This window comes from Tympanuchus pallidicinctus, unplaced genomic scaffold (assembly GCF_026119805.1).
Source record: "Tympanuchus pallidicinctus isolate F22 unplaced genomic scaffold, pur_lepc_1.0 scaffold3, whole genome shotgun sequence".
In the NCBI taxonomy this organism is placed as follows: Eukaryota; Metazoa; Chordata; class Aves; order Galliformes; family Phasianidae; genus Tympanuchus; species Tympanuchus pallidicinctus.
Window position 1 is genome coordinate 81,964,816 of NW_026294747.1, and position 23,813 is coordinate 81,988,628.

The following is a 23,813-nucleotide window of genomic DNA, read 5'->3' on the forward strand; positions in this document are numbered from 1 at the left end:
TCACTCTTATTGCTTCGGTTCCTCAGGTCTTGGCTGCAAACTACTTGATGTGAGGAACTCACACTTTAGCTGTTTTTTTTCCTAATATAATCTATAACATCCAAGGAAAACAAAAACAAATGTTTCCTGCAAGCTGCAAACCCATATAAAGAGGATAGTGATAAGATATGAGGGACTGATAGCTATTCTTCTCTGAATTTTGCGTAATAGCAAGAGGAAATGATTTGATTTGTTGTTGATTCTTTTTTCTTTTTGGATGCACATGACATAAAAAATGAATATAAGGAAATGTGCCATTTTGAAGCTTTTTTGTTGTTGTTTTAAGTCCTACTTAGATAAGATGATAAGATGTTTACTTTAAAGCGGAAGCTTAATGTAGTATGTTGCATTGCCTCCTACAGTAGTAGCATTGATAGGTGATGTTTATCTGGTTTCACGCTTGCTTTAAAAGAACAATCTATAAAAGGAAGTGCACATAGTTTACTTTCAGGGCAAAATGGATCAAGTGTCTCAGCAACCTGCACAGGGGGCTGGTGTACAATGGAAAGTGAAAACCAAAGATGGAAAAATAACATAACCTCAAGGCTATGCTAAAGAATGTAAGTCTTTAGGGGTGAAAGGAGCACGGAGCAGGACTTCTGGGTTAGGTGTGCTGGGTGGGACACTTTATTGCAGTCTTGCTCCTGCCTTGTGGTGTTTCAGGTGTTTGAGGTGTAATGAGTGTTAGAAGGAAACAAAAGGCAGGCGCCACAAGAGTGTGTGAAGATTTGTTTAACGCTTTTTTTTTTTTTTTTTTTTTTCCGGAGGCATTTGGTTTTGTGTTGCCATTACAAAACCGCAGTCATCTGAAGGCTTCAACTTCATACTGTTTGAAGAGCAGAAAACAACAGCAGCAAAACTGTTTATTGATTAAAAACAAACAAACAAACAAACAAAAAACAGAAAAAGAAAGCTGAATTAAAACCTCTAAAAATATATATAATTATCCATCTATCCATTCAAGAACCCCTTTAGGTGCCTTAATCTTCTATTTTTTTGTGGTGTTTTTATTTTTGTTGTTGTTTGTTTGTTTGTTTTCCAACAACATAGAGAACGCTTTTAGAACGCTTAATTGTTAAGACAGAGCTATTCAAGTGTTTAAGTTGTCCAACTGGGTAGGACAAGGGATAAGGGAAGCATTCTTCTAAACACCAGAATTATTTGCACACCAAAATTAAGTTTAATACTGTTTTCTGTTTTACAGATTTGTTTTTGAAATTGGACTTTATGTCATTTTTTTATTTTTTTATTTTAAACAAGTACAGTTCCTCTCAGCTGCTAATGCATCCAGAGAAGTGAATGAAGCCAGGGGTTCCTAACCCTGGCTAAAGTGCTGGCTTAGCTCTGTAACATCAGCTAGAAATGGAACAAACTAATACTTTGAGCAGTGTGTAGGAAAACTGGTACAGAGCCTGTTTCAGCTGTCTGTCTAGCTTCTTCATGGTGAAATGGCTCTGCTCTGCTATCTGCTGGCTGTATGTCAATATCCATTTCAGTGACAGAAATTTTTTTGGTGATGAGACATGTTTTGGTAAGAGTTTTCTTGACATGGGACCTTTAGCATGATATATACACTTTCTGTTGGCCTGTGAAGCTAGCAGAAAATGTGCACTCCCTTAAAACCTCCTGCGTTTACAAATTCACTTCATTTGCTGAGCAGGGAAGCAAAGGGCAGAATTAATGGAAAATTTCTTTGAGTGAGTATCACAGGGGCAGCTACTTGAGTTTTTTATAGCATCATTAAATGGTTTAAAAATCTGTGAAGGTGACTTTAGTCAGCGTTTCTTTGGCTCCCTGTTCTATACGTCAGAGGAAATGATTGAGATTGTGACGCTCACCCTCCCTTTATTATTCAATAGTGGGGTCTCTTGGTGGAGTGAAAGTTCAGTGAGTAATAGGGCAACAAAAAGAATTCTTTATTTTTTCTTTTTACGTTATGCATAACCCATGAAACTCCTGCCAAAAAATCCTAGGAAGCAAAGTTTAATAGGAATCCAGAAGCTGTTATATACATTTATAGATGGCTGGACCATTCACATCTACTTTAGGGTGAGCAATTGTATTTCAAATCACCCAAGATCTCTACCAGCAGTCAGCTGCAAAATACCTGAAACACCACAGGGCAGGAGCAAGACTGTAATAAACTGTCCTGCCCTGTACATGTAACCCAGAAATCCTGGTCTGCTCCCCAACACTGGAGATGAAACACATTATTTTTGCACTTTTCTCCTCCTTCGCATATTGGAATTACTATGATTATAATTCTATAGTCATTGCTACCCATATTTGTTTTTTAAATCCTAACAGTTGTTTTCGGCCACCTCTGTCTGTGATTTCCTACTGAATGTCTTCTCTCTTTTTTGCTGCTTTTCTTTCTTAAGGGAACTCAAGTTGGTTCATGTGTGACCTCTCCAACAACTGCAGTTTGCCACTTTCAACTTCCTTTGAGAAGAGTGTAATGTGTGTATATATTTATGTACAATGAAAAACTGATGAAGTTCTGGGCATAAAAATGTTCTTTTAATATCAGGTACTGTTAGCATTACTGGAAACCTTAAGGTCCTGAAAGCTGAAGAAATTGAAGTTTGTTTTTATGTCATCTACTCGTTATGAATTTACTCTGCAAAGCCCAGTGCCATTTCAGAAAAGTTCAGACAGATGGACTTTGCTTCATTGGGAAAGCTTATTAAGAATGAAATTGCATATTTTTTTCCTTAAGCTAGTTATTCACTGTGCTTCTTTTACCTTTTTTCTTTTTTTTCTTTTGTTTATTCTTGCTCTGTAACCTTTTCAGGAGTTTTACTCTGGAAGATAAATACAGTATCTCACTTCAGCATTCTAATAGGGATTTGCTTTCTCTAGTCTCTTGTAGTTCAGCAGTTCAGGCTAAGCCCAGCTACCATGGAAGCCCTTGTTTACAACAGATTTTTGGAGTTGTTTTGCTTGTTTGTTTGTTTTAGGTAGAATACTGAACTTCTGCCCCTTTTCTTTTAAAGGAATGCAGCTGAACAAGCAGCTCAGTTTGCTCTTCTGTGGCAAACAGAAAAAAGCCATTAACTCGTGGCAAATCAGGAAATTCTTTCCAATATATCCAGATGCTTCCTGACACCGCGCTGGTGTCATACTTGGCGCATGATTAAAAACAAATAAAGTCACCCTCTGGCTGCATTTATTTTATGTTAAGCCCAGTCCTCTGGCACCGTGGAGGGGGATAGCCTCACTGCCTGGCCAGTGCTGCTGTGCTTGGGTTGTTTTGAAGAACACAAAAGAACTGCAGAAAATGTGATCATTTCTAGCAGCTGAAAGCTTCCCTTGGTTTTCTTCTCCATGCCGCCTGTATGCTGACCTCCTTGAAACAACACACTCCTCTATTTTGCACGTGCCAAGCTCTGTGTTACTGAAAAGCTGAGTTAAGTGCTGAGGTTGGCAGCGGTGCTGTGTTTGGAGAGGGCAGTAGGTGTTGGCATCTTTGTGTTCTGTGCTGGGTTTAAGTTGAACCCAATACATCCTCTGAGCGCTGACTGCATTGCTTGTTTGTGTAAACTGTACGTCTTGGTTTATGCTTGTAAAACCTGTGGGCTCTTGGACCTGTAAAAGAAACCAGAATGTGTGTGTTGCATTTGGGCAGGTTTCTTCTGGCCTCCCCAGTCATCACACTGAGGAGATATTAGGATAAGCCTGATAACACTCCAAAGCAAAAGTGGTTATCTGTGCTCTCTTCTTATCTTCCAAACACAGTTTTGTGAATCCTGTCCTCTGTCTCTGCCCTAGTTGTGGTTGGATTATCATCAAGTCCCATAGTTCCAGGGCAGGATGTGGAGCCAGAAGAATGCAGGATGAAACAAATACCAGGAGGAAAGTGCTTAAAGGAAAAGTCATTTCAAAAGGAAATGTTCTGTTCCATCCAGCAAACTTATTTTGAAACTATACTCCAAATGCTCCTTGCTTTTTTTCTCTGATTTATTCTTTACTGCTGAGGATCCAGTTTCTTCTTTCCTAGAATATTGTCTGAGACGTGTAGGTACTGGTCTTTGAAAACTTTGCAACTGCAAAATGCTTGAAAGGTGTTCTGAGTTCTTCTGGGGGCTTCTTGTGAAACTGAAGAAACACTCCATTTTGGAGGTGCCCACTGGACATGCCCATGCACTCTCATGTGCAGAGCTGCCCCAACCCATGGGGTCACTGTTCTGTGTAACCCCTGTGCGACATGATTTCAGGGTTGTGTCTGTCTGTGATAAATCATAATTTGGGCCTTTGTATGGTTTGTATGGTGCTGCCCTCTGAATTAGGGAAAGTAGTGAGAAATCTTTCCATTGTCTGTTTTGGGAGGGGATTGGGTAGAGTGGAACGACATGCACTAGACTTTCTCCAAAGGTAATTTTCAAGCAGATATTTTTCATGTAATACATATAAATGTACAGAATTCCAGTATCTTCTGGCTCTGATCTTGCTAAAGCTTTAACAGGTTTTAATTGTTAAAGCAAGCATCTTGAAGAAGTCTAAGATTCCAAACTCAAATCAAATGATTGTTAAACTTGTAAATTTTTACCATTGCACTGAGCATCACCTAGGTCCATTCCATGCACTAGTTGTGTTTTGACATGGCTGATAGTTCTGCATTGACCACTGCCCCTTGCCTGCTACACTATGCGTGTCTACAAGGTGAGATGGAGAAAACCAGAGGTGGAAACTTGCAGTGTCCTGTTCTGTAGGTAAAGCAGTACATGTGGAAGATGGTGGTCTACCTATGGTCATCCATTCTGCTGTCTTTTGAGTGAAAATGCTAATAATGTTGAAAGGGGATGATGAGCTGAGATTTAAAATAATTCTCCTTTCAGTATTTTATGGATTCAGTGGATTGTAATGAGCTGTGCTCTGTAAATGTCTCCACATGCTGAATGATCTCATTTTCCATGTGGGAGTACAGAATAAACTTCAGAACACAAAAGATTACATGAAAAACTGGCATTAATTATACAAAATTACCATCAAAAGGCAGATTCTTATATAGAACATTCTTTTTGACATTGTGAAACAGCTTTTAATTTAATAATAAGTTTAATCAGCCAGTTCTCAAAATTAACCACAAATCTTTGCTGTTCAATTTCTGACAAGGAAATATCCTTAAAGTTAGTTATTGAAGCCTACTAATGTTTTTTGAGGGAAAGAAATAAAAATCTGAGATTTGGTGACTAATTATAAAGAAGTGCTTAATAGAAACCAGTTTAGAGCATCTTTAGAGCCACAGAAAAGGGGTGTGGAGAAGAGCTTATATCCAGCATCTGCCCATACCCTGCCCAGCTTCCCCTCTCCCTCCCTGTCTTTGTCTGTGGTGTTTTTCAGTCAAGTTTTTTTTTGTTGGGAGAGTGGTTAATTTTGGTGAGAGGGGGCATGCTTTCAAAACATATTACAGATGTTCTTACTGCTCAGGCATCAGACTGTGAAATCACTTGGCAGTGCTATCCATATTTCATTCATTTCTGGCCCTGGGGAATCTGAAGGATACCACAAATGCATCTTTAATGATCGGATGCAATTGCACTCATAAGTAACAAATCACGAATGATCCGATCATTTAGGGCGAAAAAAAGCTCAATGATAGGAAGTCACTCTGAAGTGCAGGACTTGATGAAAACATCCATGTTTGACATGGGTGATAAAAGCCAAATGAAAGTGCTGGGTTGGGCTGGGTGAGACATGTCACAGCTTGCTGCTCGAGGGACGCAGCCTCCAGTGGTTATTGTTAAGCTTGTTTTGAAGAAGATGTGTCAGCATTGTAGGTTGTTCTTGCGGCAGTGCTTTAAACCCTGAGACTGCAGGCTGAGGCTCTCAGATAGCAGCAGAGAGCTTCCCAGCTTCTCACCTGAGTCTTCCTATCTGCTTATGGGCAAATATCACCTTTATATACGTAACCTCAGGCAAGATAAACTTCCCTAGGTGCTGGTAACTGTGCTTTTCCCATTGAACGTTCTATGTAATACATAAACTTACATCTTTTAATATTTTTTGAGAGAGGTGAGGCACATGTATTTGCTGTTTCAATTGTTTGAAAATTGCCCTTGTAGTTCCATAAAGGAAGTGCTGTGATAAACATTGTGCTTCCTCTCTGGTGTCTTCCTTAGCACATCTTTGCTTGCAGGTTCCTACCAAGCCTTTAGCTACTCCATGCGGCCTTAAGCCAAGCAACAAGATCAGTTGGACCCCAAGTGTTTAGATGCTGAAGGTCTGCCCTGTCTCCCAAGACAGTAATGCTGGTGCTGAGCAGAGCAGGAAAGGACAGGACAGGATGAATCCTGCTCCCAGGGATTTAATGGCAGCATCCTTATTGACTTTAACAAGCTCTGGACTGACAGGCAGGAAACACGTCTCATATAGCTGCCTTTTGGACAGGATTTCCCTTGGTATGCTGGCAAGAGATACCACAGTGTAATTCTTTTAGATTTGGAATGCAGAATTTAACTATTGCTCATCATTGATGCCATAAATTTTTACAGAAAAGATTTTTACCCCCTTTTCCACTTTCAGTGGCGGTTTTATCCTCTGTGTTTCAGTGATCACTGTCAAGTTACCCATCTGATTCATTTTTTATGAAATATGCTTCTCACTTTATATTTCTGGGCTACTATAATACTGCATATATTGATTATTGGGTGAAGAATAATTGTGTTACTTTTTGGAGGAATGCTTTTTTTCTACATATTGCACACGTTGTTCACACAGTGTTTCAGTATTGCTTTCAGATTGTATGCTATTATTGCTGAATATACTTTTTCTGTGTTAGTTATACCGCAGTGAAGCTTTTCTGACATTTTAGAAAAGGTTTAGCTGCAGTTGTGTTTCCTAAGGAAATCTTTATGAAGATATTTTCAGTAGCAGTGCCTTATACATTATTCATGTATTTATACATATTTTACACTGCCCAGATATATTAAAGAAAACTTAAGGGTAAAGGAGGAGCCCACTGAACCAATTAATGTGTTCCAGCAAATGCCCTTAAATCCTTTGAGCAATGGGAGTGGGGCATAGAGAAACCTCCCCTTATACTTATTTCCACTTGTTGCTTCAGTATTTAATTAGCACGGTTTCGTTGCTGTAATTCTCCGTGAGTTTTTAAAAGACTTAATTTGAAACTAATTGGACTAATGCTCCGCCTGCTAATTACCCAGAACTACAGATGGCTGATGGTGGGAAGCCGCTCTCTGTAGAGACCCAGGGTGCGGTGCTGGTTGGGGCTGGAGCTGAGGAGTGGGCTGAGATCAGGCACAGCTCCCACTCTCCTTTAGGTCCCCCTAGTTGTCGTCTGCAGAGCAGAGAAAGGTGGGTGGCACAGCACCTGCCAGGAGCACCAAGGGAGTCTTCAGTGCTGCTGTTCTGTGATGGTGTTTGTAACATGAGTTAGAGAGGCTTTGAGATGGGTAATATGTATAGCATGTTTGGGTGGTTCTGTGTGGAGCCAGGAGTTGGAATCAGTGATCCTTGTGGGCCTCTTCCAAGTCAGGATATTCTATGATAAAAATATTGTCTTAAGACACACGTACATATATTGTCCAGGCTTTAACTAAGTACTATTGGACATTTTTGTTTATGTTTTTTTTTAATGTGAATTTTAAATGGAAAGGCAATTGCATTGCCTGTTGGGCATCAAATCTTTTTTCTGAGGCCCTTTCCTAGTCAAGTTTCCAGGTGTTAGTGGCCAGTGAGGAAGACCTATTTGTGATAGGGTAGGGGTGCCTTTTCCTTGGCTATGAAGGTACTGCTGGTTGGAGAAGTGTTTGCAAGAAGTTTATCAGCTTGTGAAACTTCAGTGAAGAATTACACACTCTTAAAGTCTGCATTCTCACTGCTGGACAGCTGGAAATTACTGTACATTTGCAATAAGTGTGTCATAGTGAAATTTGGGAACTTGCCAGATTGGTTACAGTGAGGAAACTTACTCATGCTCTGTAGTTGTTACAGTTCTGTGCAAGCTTTTGCTAAGTAATCTCAGAGAGCATTACATTAAGATGTTCTTACATTACATTCTTACATTACATTCTTAATGTTCTTACATTAAGAACATGCACCGGAGACTCTTGGTGTGCTCAGAAGATGATGAGAAGGGGAGGGCTAAGATCTCTCACATTCAGAAGGAAAAGCAAAATACTGATTTTTTTTCCAAAATAATGCTGTGGGGTTTGTTTGTTTGTTTGTTTGTTTCCTGATGATTGCTTGGTTCCTGCCTGTGGTGTTAGTCTGAAGACTTCTTTATTGATAAGAGGTCATTTGTTGGTGAAGAGACTGCAGGCACAGGAGGTGTTGCTGCAGCATGCTCGAAGGGTTTGTTCTCGCTCCTAACCTCAGAGCTGGAGCTGTTCCACATTTGTCTCTCAACATCAAACTGTAATGCCTTCCCCATGAAGCAGAAGCAGGAAGCAGAACTGTCCCCTGAAACACGTGGGAGACCAAGGGTGGCTGTTGGCATCTTTCTTGGAGGAGCTTTTCCTGGCACACACTGTGCTTAGTGCAATAAAAGGAACTTAGGTCTGATTTCATTCATTTAGCTCAGTCAGCTTTATTTCTTATGTTGCTTTCATTTTGCACAAATAAAAAATACCAAAAATACTGACTTTTTATTACGCTTTGCTAGAGTTATTTTTTTTTTTAAATAGTGAGCATGATTTCAATTTTTTTTTAGTAAGCCCTCTTTTGATCTGCAAAAGTTATATTTTTGAATGCTGCTTTTGTTTGGCTGTTGGAAAGCTTTGCTGCGATGCAGGAGTGCCTCTGCCATTAGAAGATCTCTGAGCTCAGTAACCAGCACCAATCCGCTCTCTGCTGTCAGAAGTCTATCACTGTCCTTTTATGCAAGCAAGAGCAGAATTTCATTCCCTCTTTATTTTCATTTTTCTCTTTGCTACAAGACTGCTGCCTGCAGCTCTGTGCTGCACTTGTTGCAAGGGCCATCACTGTGATCGCTAGTGAATGCTTAAAAAAAGAGGAAGCCCATTTTTGCTGTGCTTAAGGGAATTTGCATCTACAAAAGAACTCAAGTTCAAAATTAACAATTTATTTTACTGATGCTGAATGAAATTGGGATAGCACCTCTTGTTTGGGCATGTCTTAGCCTGAAAGTTTCTGGCAAACTGTAATGAGTTCAGGGAAGAAATGCAGAAAGATCAAAGAGCTGATTTGTAGGAGCAATAAGAGAGCTCCATTGCTGAGGTAGGGAGTGATTAAAGGAGCGGGTGATTCCTGTGCATGTCAGGCATAGACGAGAGAAGGAGGAACTGCTTATGGCAGAGGAAGAAAAACTGCCAGCAGATCGTTCCCTGGATCTGTTCTCCCTCCCTGGAGACACTCAGGGCCAGGCTGGATGAGGCTTTGAGCAAGCTGGTCTAGAGGGAAGTATCCCTGCCTGTGGCAAGGGAATTGGAACTAGATGGTCTTAAAGATCCCTTCCAACTCAAACCATTCTATGATTCTATGATTCTAGGCAAAACTGAGATTTTCACATATTCATTAAAAGCTGGAAAAGTTACTGCTACAGACATACCACTTGTATTAAATGCCAGGAGAATATAAGCTCTTCTAGAGGGATTCTTTAATTCCTTTGACTTTTAATTCAGATTTAATGGCAAGCAGGGAGCTGCTTGAATATGTCATTCACCTTCAGTTTTAATGTAGATAATAAAATTCCATGCAGAAATCAAATAATCAAATCTGGTACTTGTGGATAAATTAGAGAAGCAGGTTTTGGCCTTTGTCCTTTGGATCTCTATGGATCATATCCATGATGCGTGCAAAAAGTTGGTGAAGAATAACAAACTTCTTGGCTATACACTTGGATAATTACTAGGAAAAAAAAAATCAGTGTGTCAGGGTAAAAAAAACAATGGAAAGCAGTTGAAATGTTGTATATGTCTGTAAGTGCTTTAAAAGGTACCACACTGGAAGTTATGTAGGCAAATGGCTGGCATGCTAAGGCATGCAATGTGGCAAGATTATTGTAGTGGTTAGCTGTTACCTCCCTGTTGAAAATCTGTATCATATGTCAAGACCTAGTTTTTCTATTTTCATCTTCTGGCTGCTGGGCTATGTATTATCTACCTTCTTCTGAATCATGACTTCAGTCATGGAGTGAAGGTAATAGAAGGAATGACCAAAAGCCACTGTACTAATATCAAAAAGTACCATACCAATACATACATGTTGAGAAGTGCTTGAAGGAGTGCCATCATCAGCAGACTTCGAGCAGCACCATTCACTTTTAGAGCTGGTGCAGAGTGGTAACTTTACAGTGTGGTCTTTCCAAGGAGACAGAAATGTGTTCAGAATCAGCTGCATTTGTGACTTCTTGTCCTTGGGGCTGCAACTGTCAGTGATGCTTTTTATTTTGTGAAACTATCTAATTTGTTATGATTTTTTTCCTTTTTTTTTTTTTTTTTTGTTCTGATTTTTAAATAATATTTTTTTTTCCATGAAACTTAAAAATTACTGTAAAGGTTCTGTCTTTAAAATAACAGTGAAATAGCAATGCAATGAGTCATTTCAAGTCAAGTTTTCATAACTTAGTTTAGGAAAGGCAGTAAGGATAAAAACATATTGCCAACATTACTACTTAAGAACTATATTGCTACAAATTCAAGAAATTAATATTCTTTACTCTACATGCACTAATTTTGCATTTAACATATCTGTAGAGTTTCTTGGCTTTATTTCTCTTGTTCACAAGTCTGTCTTCCTGTTTTGTAATCAACAGCAAAAACATTTTCCTTTGCAGTTGGATACAGACACAAATAAAAATCTCTTCTCAGTGGACAGTGTCACTTTTCACAGTGGATAATGAAAAGTGAATATCAGGTTGTTAATGACAACAGATAATTTGTCTTCATTATCTCCATACATTTGTTTAGAGAAAGTGTTTATTAAACAATTTCACATGTATGTTTAGGAACTTGTTCTCAATTAGCAGGCATGTAGAAAGACAGTCAATTTATGGCTGAATTATTTCCAGTAATTCCTTTATAAATTGAATTATTTGCAATATATTTTAAATAATTTTTAAGTTCAGGAATAAATATTCAGTGAATTCTTTTGTGAATTTCTTTAAAACTTTAAAACATGACTTTTTAAAAAATATTATTTTAAAAGAAATCTTTCTTGGGGTATTATTGAAAGTAGTGGAAGATGTGAAGCCATTTATCGCAAGAATAATGAGAAGTAATCTCAAGTGTAAACAGAAAAAAAGATAAGAGATTGGCCTTATGGTCATTCCCTGTGACAGCTCGTTCAGCCACAATTAAGTTAGACTGTCTATGGGATCAGAAGACTTAAAGTGCACTTTATGGAACAACCACCACACCCCTAAAAGTGGCTTTTCTCTCATTTGGAGGCTCAGGTAGCAGTCTAGAAGACTTCTTAGTAGCAGATATTTCCTAGCTTTTGCAGGCACAGTGCGGATATTGTGACTCTGTGCTGTGGGAAGGAGAACTAACAGGAGGTAAATCAAAGAATCATAGAATCATTAATGTTGGAAAAGACCATTAAGATCACCCAGTCCAACCACCAACCCGTCCCCACCATGCTCACTGACCATGTCCCTCAGTGCCACATATACATGGTTCTTGAACACTTCCAGGGACGATGACTCCATCACATCCCTGTGCAGCCTATTCCGGTGCCTCACTGCTCTTTCTGAGAAGTTTTTCCTAATATCCAACCTAAATGATGTTTGAGCAGGAACAGCGGCACTGATGCTGAGAGCAGGATGGAGTGACCATCACCTCTGTGCCAGGAGTAAGAAATTCTTTTCCTGATGACTTCTGCTTTCAGAAGGGGCAGTAGTTCATTTATGCTAAGGGTTTCCTTTACCCAGAGGAATCTCCAGTTACAGCACATACCATATTGCCCAGGAGGATTCGTATTTCCTTCCATTCCTTGATTCTCCTAATTAAGGTTAAAAATAAAATACAACGGCCAGGACACTTCCTTCCTTGTACTTCTCTGTGATGGAGAGCATCACTCCACCCATCTGTCTGCCTTCCTTCCCCATATACTTCTCTGAAATTACTCCTCCATTGTTTGCCTTAAATAATTACCTTCTTCCCAGATTCAGGTTTGTTGTTTTTTTTTTTTTAGATCTTGTGTCTTTTTCAAGTTTGTGGCAAAACCTTCTCATTCCTCTATTAAGAGACTTACTTATCACACCTCTGTAAGTCTTGCAGCATCTACCATTCTGTAGAGACCATAACCTACACAGTAATTTAAATGACAGAAGTAATTTTTTTGAATTACCTTCTCCTTCCATGCCATCCACTTCTATGCCGTTTTGTCAGCTTTATGGATCGTGATGGAATCGCTAAAGGTTGTTTTCTAAGTACTAAGATGTTCTAAAAGAAAGTTGATGGTATGCTAGCTTCCACAGAATTGCCTCACTGGCCATTTATTGAAAAGATGCGCAAAAGGCCACTCTGCTTATGCAAGGAGATGAAAAATGAAGGTGGATGATCATGTAAACAAGGGTGAGAGGTAGGGGTGTTTTCTCCCTTTTGTTTAAACACAATTTTGTCATCATAAACCATCTGCTGTTAGGCGCACCCTGCATTTGCAAGGTGAGGGCTCCATACTCAGCATTACCCAGTGCTGGGCCCTCCCTCCCTTCCTTCCTTCCTTCCTTCCTTCCTTCCTTCCTTCCTTCCTTCCTTCCTTCCTTCCTTCCTTCCTTCCTTCCTTCCTTCCTTCCTTCCTTCCTTCCTTCCTTCCTTCCTTCCTTCCTTCCTTCCTTCCTTCCTTCCTTCCTTCCTTCCTTCCTTCCTTCCTTCCTTCCTTCCTTCCTTCCTTCCTTCCTTCCTTCCTTCCTTCCTTCCTTCCTTCCTTCCTTCCTTCCTTCCTTCCTTCCTTCCTTCCTTCCTTCCTTCCTTCCTTCCTTCCTTCCTTCCTTCCTTCCTTCCTTCCTTCCTTCCTCCCTCCCTTCCTTCCTTCCTTCCTTCCTTCCTCCCTCCCACCTCCCCTCCCTCTTTCTTTTCCCTCTTTTACTTTCTTTTTTACTTTCATTTTCTTTCATTTTCTTTCTCTTTCATTCTCTTTTTCTCTCTTTCTTCTCTTATTTTGTTTTCCTTGGTGTTTTTTTTCTTTCTTTAAGACAATATTCCTAACACGTAAGAAGAAACGTCACAATAAGAAAATGGATCTGATTCTTTTATGTAAACCTTAAAATGCTGAAAATAGTGCCTCAGTTTGTTTGAAAGTATAATTGATAAGGTTGATGTTTTAGCCTACTCTTTAGGTAAGCTTGTATTTGGTGCATTTTTCATGCTTTAATTAATTAATTCTCAATTTAGTCTATTCTTTATCAGTATTACTCTAATATTCAGAAATAAGTATTAGCTACAGTCAGAACATGAGAAGGTTTCTAAACAAGAAATAAAAAACTCTTCATCAGTATGCGTTGTAGTAATAAAAACAGGAAGTCTGTAGTTTTGTTATTACAATTGGCATTACCATGTTGGCATACTTTAAGCAAAAAATAAATACTTAAAAAGAGCCAGTATTTTATTTTGTTTCTTAATTTTCTGAAATAAGAAAATGTGCTTTAGTTCCTGTTTGATTTGTTTTATGTCTCCTGACCCGAAGTGATCAGACTGTAGCCTAGGAGGTACTGTGATCTTTTTCAGACAGAAAAAATATTGTCCTACTTTAATTTAAATATACTTTAATTTTCTGTTATTTTATTTTATTTTTTTATAATGGAAAGAGAATTTCAGCTTCACATTAGAGGAAAAGTTCTTGTAACTCTCCTGCTGTTTCAGTGAAGGATAGTATAATCTCAAACCTTACTGATAATTTTAAAGCCTTTCAGCCTTCAAAGAACAGTGGTTTTGTTCTATCCCCAACCACTTGGAATGTACAAGGAGAGCTGAGTGTAAATTAATGGTTTGGGTGTAGAATTTCTCATACTTCATGATTCAGGATAATTACGTAGCTGAGAGAAAGGAGGCACAACCACTGCTTCTCTGCTCACTGTTAGTTTTGAGTAAAAACAAGGTGATGGAAAATGCTTTTTAAACTGAAATAGTGTCTAGAAGACCATGGGGATGAAGAAATAAAGGCTGCACAGCAGCCTTAGTGGAGGAGCTGCATGGTGAGCTGTGCAACGACAACGAACTGTACCTGTGTGATGCGGTCCTGCGCTGCTCCCATTGCTGCTGCCCTGCTGTGCTCAGTGAGGGCATGGGCTGCAGCAGCCAGTGGTGTCACAGCTGGCTGGAGGCAGCTGGGAGAGCACAGAAACTCTCCTGTGGCTGTTGGATGTGTTTCCAAAATAATGCCTCTGAAAATGTTGGCGTGGAGAGCTTGTGAGATGGAAAGAGAGATGTAACGCTCAAACACCTGCCAAAAAGCCTTCATGTGCTAATTTTATAATTGTGGGTTCTGTTTCTCGAGATTCCTACACCTACATACCCACAAGTTGACCCTGTCTTTGTGGTTTCAGATGTTTCATTTACTCAGTTACAGACTGCACACGTGACAGTGCCATAAACCCTTGCTGCCTGCTGGATGGCTGCCAAGCCTGTCGTGTTTTTCAAGTTGTTTTGCAATGAGCTAGAGCTAGTGGGAAGTGCATGGTACAACACAAACTTAAAAGCCAGTAGTTTTAGTATGTAGCTTTTTACAAGAGCGTTTTCCATCATGAGCAAGCCCTCCTCCATCATCCCCAGTTTCCATCTACCAGTAAATGTGTGAGAGTGATGTGGGAAGGCTGGTGATGGCTTCAGCCCCACTGGTACTTCTCCTGTGATGTGAAAGGAAGGTGTGTTACCGGTGAGATTATGGAGCCATGAAGGTAACTGCTCAGGTATTTGGCAGCACTTTTAAGACAGGTCTTCCAACACCTCCTCCAATGATTTCCTAGTTTGGGGGAATTTTTTCTATACATACAAGCTCTTTTTGTTGCTTTTATTTTTGAATGTGAATGCTTTAAAGCTTGGTTTCAGAATCATCCCATAAGTAGAGATATATGCAGTGCAACGTGTGTTTTGATTTAATATGCTTCACTAGAATTATTCAGCATATGCAATAAAATTTAATTTCTTTGCAAATGTACCATGTGACTACATAGTCACGGCATTGTTTTCCTGAAGAATACGTTTATTGCTGTTACTCCAGTGTGATATTTTAACAATGTGAATTTAAGATAAGATTTATTGTGTAGCTACTTAAAAAAAAGTAAGATTGAAATTAATAGGTGGCCTCTGACGTTCTTAGAGCTCCTGAGTGGCAGCTGCATGCATGCTGAACATCCCTGCTCAAGTTCCTGAAGGCTGTGTAAGTTTTACAGAGAGTATTCACAGTAAGGACAGGTTTGACTTTAGCTGCAAGCATTTAAACATTCAGAACTGCAGATGCAATTTCCTACATAGTTAAATTTCCTACAGGCTAAATCAATGTTCTTTTTCCATTGTAAAAAATTACATTTAAACTATGTACTAAAAAGGTACTTATACAAGACAGGCTTTTCTGTGGATGTGGCTTTTTTAAAAGCTCATCCCATTTTTCTACAGAAAAGAACAGAGAAGTTCCTTCTGTCACAGAGTATTCGGTATATATGTTACAGACCTCATTGTGTCAGTTGGAACATTATCTCTTAGGTATGTAATAGCTTGACATGTCTTTTCATTAAAAAACCATTCTACAGCTTTATCTGCTCTGCAGCTGGTGCTGTCATTCCCACTTGGAATGCTTTGCTTTTCCTGGCTGTAACTGCCTTCAATGCTGATTGCCACTGACTTAAGAACCAATTCAAAAAGAATAGACAGATAATCTGAATATTTTTTTTTATTTTGTAGTATAGCACCAAGGATGATGGACTGTTTGTAGAAATTACGTAATATTTTGAGTAGAAAGTTCTTTTGAAGAAAACAGTATTAGATGGAGGATTTGATTTCTGGCATGCTTTGAGCTGTACTGGAAGTCCTTTCACCTGTGGTCAGTGTCTCCTATAAGACATGCCCTCCAATTTCAAGGTACATAAAAGAAAATAGTGAGATAATATATTTGAGATAATATATTTCCCATTGGAGATTGCAGTTCAGATTAGAATTCTGTTATGTTAGCTTTTTTACAAATGGAGAAGGATGATCTATTTTACTATATAACATGGCTAGTATTGTAGGGGAAAGGATGTACACAACATCAGAGGTAGAAATGAGAACAGGTATTTTGAGTTCTAGATTAGTGCTTAAAGTGTTTGTCCACACTCCTTGAGACAAAGTTTTTAATTAATTTTTTTCCATTAAAATTACTGAGCATAGATCAAGTAGGGAAATGTCACTTATCAAAATGTTGATTTTGTTGGCAAAAAGGAAGAAATGCACTGTTGCAATAACAGTGCAAAATCTTCCATTTTCATCCCAGATTTTTTTTTAAATTATTATTTCTTTTATATTTTACTTCAGAAAAACAAGCAAACAAATGAACTGAAATGGGAATGGAATTTCATGTCATAAAGAATTCGTTCATTTTTCTTGTGTGTTTTTGTTTTTTTACAGTCTTTTTACAGTTTTTTTTTACAGTTCATACTCATGATGTTTCCTGGAAAACTGAAAATATGATCAGAAATAGGGATGCTTTTGTGTTGTTTTGCTTTACCTAATGACAGAGGGACATCAGTTCATAGTTGTCTGTGACTATACTAAGAATGTGTTGATCTACAGTGTGACAGGTGTTCTGGGAAGGCAATAGTAGGGTTTGGTATCTGGGCCCAGCTCCTCATGGACTTTGGGAATCAGCCACTGGAATATCACTTAGTCCTGAACACCTGCACTAATCGAAGTCCTGTGGAAGCCTCCTGTGGTGGGTTTTTGTTTTGAATGCTGTGCTGCTGAAATAAACCTCATTTGTTGGCTTTGCTGGCTCCAGAAGATATCCTAACTTCGTTGTTTTATTCACTACACACATTCCTAAAGCCTTTTTCTGCTGGAGTTTTTTCAAAGCCAGCATTTCTCAAATTTCTCTACACACCCTTTCAGTTTATAATACCTTGTGGAGATTGAAAGTTTTGGAATGTGATCTAGTAAAAATTTATGTCTTCGGATGTGACCTTGCGAACTGACTGGTTAACATTTTCCTTGTCAGACAAATATGAGTTCCCAAAAAGCTACTTATCAGCTTGAATTCAAATAAAAGCTTTTGTAGGAAAGAACATTAAATGCAATTTTGAGCTAGTAAATAGTCAGCCTTCATGTTGAGTCTTGGCATAGAAATGTTAATATGTAGTAAATTTAATAAATGTTTAATCCCTGGCTCACATAATATTGCTTCTCAGTTCAATTATTTATGTAGAACACAGAGCCCAGAATGAGCTCTGGATGCTTTGAATACTGCCTGTGTGTCCTGCAGCCTTGCAGAAATGGAAATAATTAGCCTACTTTTTGGTCAGAGGGTTTGCAACAAAACTGCATGCAATTTCTTCTGCTTTCAGATCTTGACACCATTTCAGAAAGCACCCAAAAAGTCCTCACAATTGTATGTGCTTGTAACTGGAGTTCTTTGGGCTCTGTCTACTATCTGCTGTTTAATCGATTCCTGTTTGCTTTGACCTGTTCACTTATAGCATATTGTGTGTCTGTACTTCACTGTACTTTATTGCAGGTTCCTTAAAATATCTATTTATGTTTTCACACTTCTTCAGATCCTCGTGGAGGAAAATGTGCTGCAATGCACAGTAATGCGATAGTGTTATACTTCTTTTTGTGAGAGGAAGAGTCCTGTGTAGCATACCAGCAGTGCATAAAGATGCTGTACCTGCATTACTCTTGTTGAGTGAGATTATTTGTAATGTTAATATTAATCAATTAATGTTCAGTTCAGGATGAATATAGACATTTGAAAGAAGATGGCTGAGACCTGTGCAGTTACTCTCTTGGAAGGGCAAGCACTATGTATGTGGGGTAACAGATTACCCGAAGGCAAACCTTAGGAACTGGGAGAATTCATGGTGCTGTGAGGAGGACTGGGTTGGCATGTGCCCTGCTGAAGAATGCTGGTGTAACATGTACCTGCTTGACAGGAGGGAGGCAACCTTCAAACTAGAGAAGAGCAAAGGGAATAAAACTCAAATCCATAACTTATCGATCTACAAACTTAACCTGATGTTTGATCTGATTTTTGGATGGTCTTGTGTGGAGAAAAGAGTTGGACTGGATGATCCTTTTGGATTCTTTCCAACTTGGGATATTCTATGATTCTATGAACTTAAGCTGGGTGCAAATGCAGCAGATTGGAGCAATGTGTGTGCTCACTGTGTGGAAGGGCTCTGGCAGCTCATGCTGGTGGACTGGCTGCAAGCAGCAGGGAGGCTGTAGAGTTGATATTCTTGAAACCAAGGCTATGCCTTGTTTATGAGCTCGCTTAAATAGAAATCACATGAGAAGTTGCATGACTTTGCCATCAAAGCTCAGGAGATGTGATATTCAGCCAATACACCTCCTGATTTCATTTTTCCATGTGATTGTTTCCTATTTTCTTCATGTTGTGGTATTCAGTTGGACTGACATATTTAAAGATATAATAACTGGGATCTGTGCTTTTTAACCTCAAAGAAGAAAAGAAAAAAAAAAAAAAAGAAACTGCAGGAGAGTTTAAGTAGGTGTTTGTGAAGTTGGTGTTAGGTTGGCTCTGAAGGGGAAAAATAATCATCTTAAAAGTAGGCAAAAAAGACTGAGGAGTCTTTGAGCAGTGATTGCATGAAGTTACTCTGAGTTGGAGCTGATGCATCAGTTGGTGCTTAGGGCAGCACGCAATCTTGGATTTTCATTTTTATTTTGTGTCTGCTGCATCTTTTCACACAGTTACTATTCCCTGTGCTTCTTTCTTTTATGCTGTCAGTATTTTGCAGCTTAGCCTTCCCTTCCCTGTAATGATGTTTACATACAGTTTAGGTTTTCATTGTGATTTCTAGAGAGCTCTGCTATCTTGAGTTTGAAGATACATGCAGATGGTACACTGCTAGTTAGTTGTATTACATGTTCATGACCATTTAGAAAATAAGGCTGGCTTACAGGTTTGTGAGGGTCCTCAGAGGGTAACTGGTGCAACTGCTATGAGCCACTGGTTTAAAATACATTGCTCAGGCATTCCAAAGCAGTGTCATAGACCCTCTTTAAACATGTTCATGCCTCTAGCAAGGCCCACACCCATGTGGTGCATTTCGTTGCTGTTCCACTGTTTTTTGTATAGATTTTCCTATTTTCACATGATGAGAAAAATGTCTACTGTATTTACCAGTGTAGCACATTGTTGACATAAAGGCAGAGAGATTGCTCACCAGTTACCATCATTGTTGAAGCAGATTTGGATTAGGAAAAATAAATTTAATTAATTGTCAACTAAAATAGATTTGTACAGCGAAGGGGAAAAAAAAATAGACAAAACAGACAAAACGTCACATTCTTTTCCAAAGTTCAAACTTCACTCCTTTGCCAGCTCCTGTATCTCGTCCCCCAGCTCTAAATAGCACAAGGGCAGTGGATGTGGAGGCTGCAGTCAGTCCATAGCAACCCGTCTACCACTCCTACCCTCCTACATGTCTCCTCAGTTCCAGCACGGGTCCCTCCCATGGACTGCAGTGTAGAACTTCTGTTTATGTGCATGTTCACGTGTGCTTAGTTTGAGTTTTATAATTCCATTTCCTTGTGTTAAGTACCTGAAGTCGAACAATGGACAACATAGCGTATGAATCTGTTTAACAGCTGGAAGTTGTGCTATTGTCAGCAAAATAGCAACAATTTGAATATAGCAGAGTTGCCTTTTTCTACCTGTTTTGAATTATATATATGGTAGTGCATTAGACTTTCTGCCTGATTTTGCTTCACTTCGGTATTTCAATATTTCTTGCAAATTAAAAATGGAAATATAGCCAAACAGTTCTCTCAACATCAATCAGCTCAATTTAAATGAAATATTTACCCTAGAAATGTTTGAAGTGGTCATATTTACATATAGTAAAACCAATCAAAGCTGGAATTGGTTTGATTGCTTTAATCATGGATTTTTCACCAAAAATGATATTGGGCACAATATTTGCTTTTCTGAATGAAAGTTTGATCAACCTAGTAGCATTGCAGCACTGGATAGATAACTGTAGAAAGTATCATTTTGTATATGGAACTGATGAATATAACCCTCCTGCCCACCAACAGTAAAAATTCTGTTTTCAGAATTAAGCATTTACTTTGTACAACGTTCACTATTATCTCTTCATGAGGTGGAAATGAGATCTAGCTGTTCTGTTTGGTGTGAGGTAAGTGCTTGTTCTGAAGGAAGCTGTGGGCTGCCATAGGCCACCTCAGTGATGGTGAGTGTGGTGTGGATGTGTGGTGGTGCACCTTGGGTGGTGAAGGGTGTCTACCTTCCTCCCAAGACACCTTCAAAAGAACTGTTCCCTATAATCAAGCATGTACATTTCTCCATGAGCTGCTTTTGTCCTTGCCTTCTGGAGCAGAATTGATACACTTAGGTGTTACCTTCAACCTTTGTGCCTGTCGTCTTCTCTGGTTGTCTCCTATGTTATCCATCTCAACAATAAAAGTCTTTGGAGCATCATCATCTAGTGGGTGATCATCATGGGCAGCCCTGCCCATGGTTTGTGGTATGGAACTAGATGATCATTTTGGTCTCTTCCAACCCAAGCCTTCTGTGATTTTTTATTAGGGCTTCCCCCTCAGATTCTCAGCTTCTAAGTCTTTGTGCTGTTTCTTCTGTCAAAAAGGAAATTCATCGAATATCACCACTTTGAGAACTGTTCTTTTGCAGCATTTTATTTTTGAAATGTGCTATTTAATACCTACTCTTAAATGAGGACATTGTAAGTCTGCTATGTGGTAATATATTATGAGTTAATGTACAAAGAAGGGATGTGTGTAAGGTGCACATTTGCATAAAACAGTTCTTTTTGGGGTTTGCTGTGTATGTAACATCCCTTTAGTGAACTTTCTCTGTGTTAATCATGGAACAAAGGGTTTGATTTCTGAAAGCACGTTGCAGAAAGGGATATAAATGCTTTCTAGGTGAAACAAAAGACAAAATCAGTAACAACTGTGGTTTGGCAATAAAGTAATGAACTATTTTAGAAAATTAAAAACAAAACAAAATCAAGTGGAAAGTGTTTGTGTAGTGCCAAACACAACTGCAACTCCTGTGCTTTTCCTGTTTGCTGAATGTTTCCTTATCAAGAAAGTACTTCTGTAACAGGAAGTTTTCCAGCCAACCCCTCGCTTCCCCATGCTGAGTACTAAATAGTTAAAAGTTCTCCTGTAGTTATAAGAAGGAATTGTATTGGATTATCTACCATGCTAAAGGTGTTCCCATGTTACTGTCTTCTCACTGTACTGCAGAAGCTCCTAGTAGGAATTTAAATTTTGCCTATGTTTTTAAGAAACTTGCTTTATTTTCAGATAAAAATTTTGAAAGGTAACTATTATGTAATGCTGATAATCCAGACTATTCAGACTGAAAATTAAACTTCACATTTAGTCTCTCCCACTTACCATTTTCCTTCTCTCTGTAGAAAAGGATACACAAAGGCACTCTCTGTGAGTTTAGGAAATAGATGATAGCATACAAAGTACTGTTTGTGTGAACTGTGATGTTTTTAATTTTAATTAATGGTGTTTTTTGAAAATGTCTAAGATCAGAAGAGAAGTGAGTTCAGATAGTACTGGGGAGGGAAATTGTATATCTGTTTATTTGACGTTTTCTTATCTGGCCTTCAAATGAGTAAAAAAGATTAAAAAGGAGGAAAACTATGCAACCAGAACTACTCAGTCAACTAATGACGTCCAACAGTCAGCTCTTTCACTCAGTATTTCCTCTGGAATAAAAGCTATTTAGTGCAGATAGAAATTACTTCATCCATCATAGAAGCATAGAACTGTTCTGTTACTCTGTGTGGGGGCTTATCAATGCTGGGCCGGGGAAGGAGACGAAGAATAATATCCTCTTTAACTGAATTTGCAGAATGGAATGCAGGGAGGAAGCACACCCTGGGCCCTGGGCCATCAACCTTGTATTAATGAAAAATGCTTTAATGACAGCAATGACCTGGTGCCAGGATATGAAGTATGCTGGTTTGGTGTTGTGCTTCTGTTTAACATTGAGTTTTGAGCTACAGAGGCAACTTCACATGTGGACAACATCTGCACATGGTCTTGCTTTCTGCTAACTTGGTTGCTCAGTGGGAGAAAGATGGTTCCACTGGAGTGCAATGGGGCATGAGAGCAAATATAATATAAGCACATCTTTGTGGAAATTTCTTCATTAGAAAAAGTGATTTTTCCTATTGATATCATTTTCAGCAGCAATTACTGTTTTCTGCCCTTTCCAGTAAAAGTAATGATGATATGTAACATATCCAGAGGTGACCTGATACAGAATTTTAAGTTCAGGGTTTATAAAGAAAACTGTGACATCACTTTTCTGAAATGAAGTCTGATAAAATCAAATACTTACAATTTAGCAGTAAATTGCAGTTGGCAAGTTTTTGCAGTAGCAGCATTTTTTTTCTTGTCATTTATGCCTATGTGGAACATCACTGTGACAGATGTTTTTTTTTTCCATGGAATATATAACATCAGTGTGATAGATTTTATTTTTTTTTTCCCCCCAGAATATGGTGGAATGGGCTTGGACTTCTCCTATAGCATTGCAGTGGCAGAGGAGCTAGGAAGTATCCGGTGTGGAGGTATCCCTATGGCTATTGGGGTGCAAGCTGGTATGGCCACTCCTGCGCTAACAAGGTGATTTTCAAAATGTTTAGTTTAACCTAAAGCTCAAATTGTTGTGTGTTTAAGCTTAAAAAACATCCGACCACATGTTTTAGAGTAGGAGGAAACATTACTGCCCAGATTATGTTGTAGTTGCTCATTAGTAAGGCTTCAGAAATGGACATTCTTTCTGCCTGTCTTTCACACAGATTAATTTAGGGGAGAGAACGCACATTTTTAATATTAGAGTATTATATAATAAAGGTAGGCCTTGTTTAATAGTAAGTTATCTGTTTCCAAACACAGAACCTTGGTGCTAGAATCAGTCATGATTCCAGAATCCATGTTAACGCTTTTTTTTCTTACCTAGATATCTCAGTGCAGTCATACTAAGGTCACATTTAGTAGTAATTATTAGAATGAGTCTAATTGTGTTTTAACAATTAAATTTATTTGTTTTTTTCCAGTATTTCAAGGTGTTCCTTGCCAGCTCTGACTTTTTGGAAATAATTATCAGGATTGGTGTAAATCCTGCTAAAATGTTAGCACGTATTATGCTGCCTGAACACTCCCATTCAAGTCAATTACTCATCATACTTTTTTTCATGAGCTCATGTCAGTGTTCATCTTTTATCACTTTATTTCACTCAAGCTCCTACAGTCTTTTTTTTCCTTCCCTCAGTAAGAAGCAGTTGTCTGCGTCTCCATCTTGACCTTCACAGACATTCTGCCTCAAAACAACAGTCTGCAAAACTAGAGGGAAGTGACACATGACAAACTGCTCCAGCAGTTTGCCCATGGGATATGAGTTCATCTAAAATCTCTGGAAGGTGGTGGTGGTGGGAATTAACTTCAAATAATGATTATGAAGCCAGATTTTTTTCATTACTAAACAGATATATAAGAGAGTACTTGCACAGAAGTTGTTGGTTTTGTTTGTTCATTCTATTAGAGAAAATATTTCTAAATCCAACTGGAATTTGGACTCTCTTCCCAGTCATTCATCCATCCATCCGTCCGTCCGTCTATTCTTCT

General features: G+C 38.7%; 1 protein-coding gene across 2 annotated transcripts in view; it reads left to right on the forward strand.

The window, feature by feature from the left end:
• Positions 1 to 23,813, forward strand: part of LOC128085269 (probable acyl-CoA dehydrogenase 6) — a 79,871-nt gene that overhangs the window by 23,308 nt on the left and 32,750 nt on the right. The window contains exons 3-4 of one of the 2 annotated variants that reach the window (XM_052692412.1): positions 15,579 to 15,665; positions 22,682 to 22,811. In XM_052692412.1, coding sequence (XP_052548372.1) covers positions 15,579 to 15,665; positions 22,682 to 22,811 — 217 coding nt within the window. The remainder of the gene's footprint in view (positions 1 to 15,578; positions 15,666 to 22,681; positions 22,812 to 23,813) is intronic. The other variant, XM_052692411.1, reaches the window with a different exon arrangement.